The sequence below is a fragment of the Pterocles gutturalis genome, unplaced genomic scaffold (assembly GCF_000699245.1).
Source record: "Pterocles gutturalis isolate BGI_N339 unplaced genomic scaffold, ASM69924v1 scaffold13152, whole genome shotgun sequence".
NCBI lineage: Eukaryota > Metazoa > Chordata > Aves > Pterocliformes > Pteroclidae > Pterocles > Pterocles gutturalis.
In genome coordinates, this window is record NW_010115533.1 from 5,348 (window position 1) to 5,747 (window position 400).

The following is a 400-nucleotide window of genomic DNA, read 5'->3' on the forward strand; positions in this document are numbered from 1 at the left end:
AGCTGCCCGCCTCGCCCCAGGCACTGGCTCCTGCTCAGCCCAGGCAGGGTGGTGGGGGACTGCGAGGACAGGGCAGGCAGCCAGGAGGGGTTGGGCAGGGACACCCCAGGCCCACCCCAGCCCCTTGCCTGCCCGCCCAGGAGCAGGGGCTGCACCTGCCAGGAGCCCAGGGGTGAGGGGAGCAGCGTGTCATTCCCTGCCGAGCTGTGACCTGCAAGGGGACGGGGAGGTCAGGGTGCCAGCACCGTGGTGACACCCCATCGGGGGTGGCTGGGACCACGCAGCCATCGGGGCAGCTGCCACGGCACTCCCCAAGGGCTTCAGGGTGCTGGATGGGGCCCCACGGGACCCCTGAGGCTCCGGCACTGGCTGAACTCTCCTGGGAAGGGCGTGGCTGGCG

At 72.2% G+C, this 400-nt stretch overlaps 1 protein-coding gene across 1 annotated transcript in view; it reads right to left on the minus strand.

Annotated features, from left to right (window-relative positions):
• LOC104463049 (electrogenic sodium bicarbonate cotransporter 1-like) overlaps positions 1 to 400 on the minus strand; it is a gene marked incomplete at both ends in the record, with an annotated part of 11,204 nt that overhangs the window by 5,335 nt on the left and 5,469 nt on the right. The window contains 2 exon segments of the mRNA XM_010075225.1: positions 1 to 59; positions 156 to 211. The exon segment at positions 1 to 59 is cut by the window's left edge and continues 133 nt beyond it. Coding sequence (XP_010073527.1) covers positions 1 to 59; positions 156 to 211 — 115 coding nt within the window.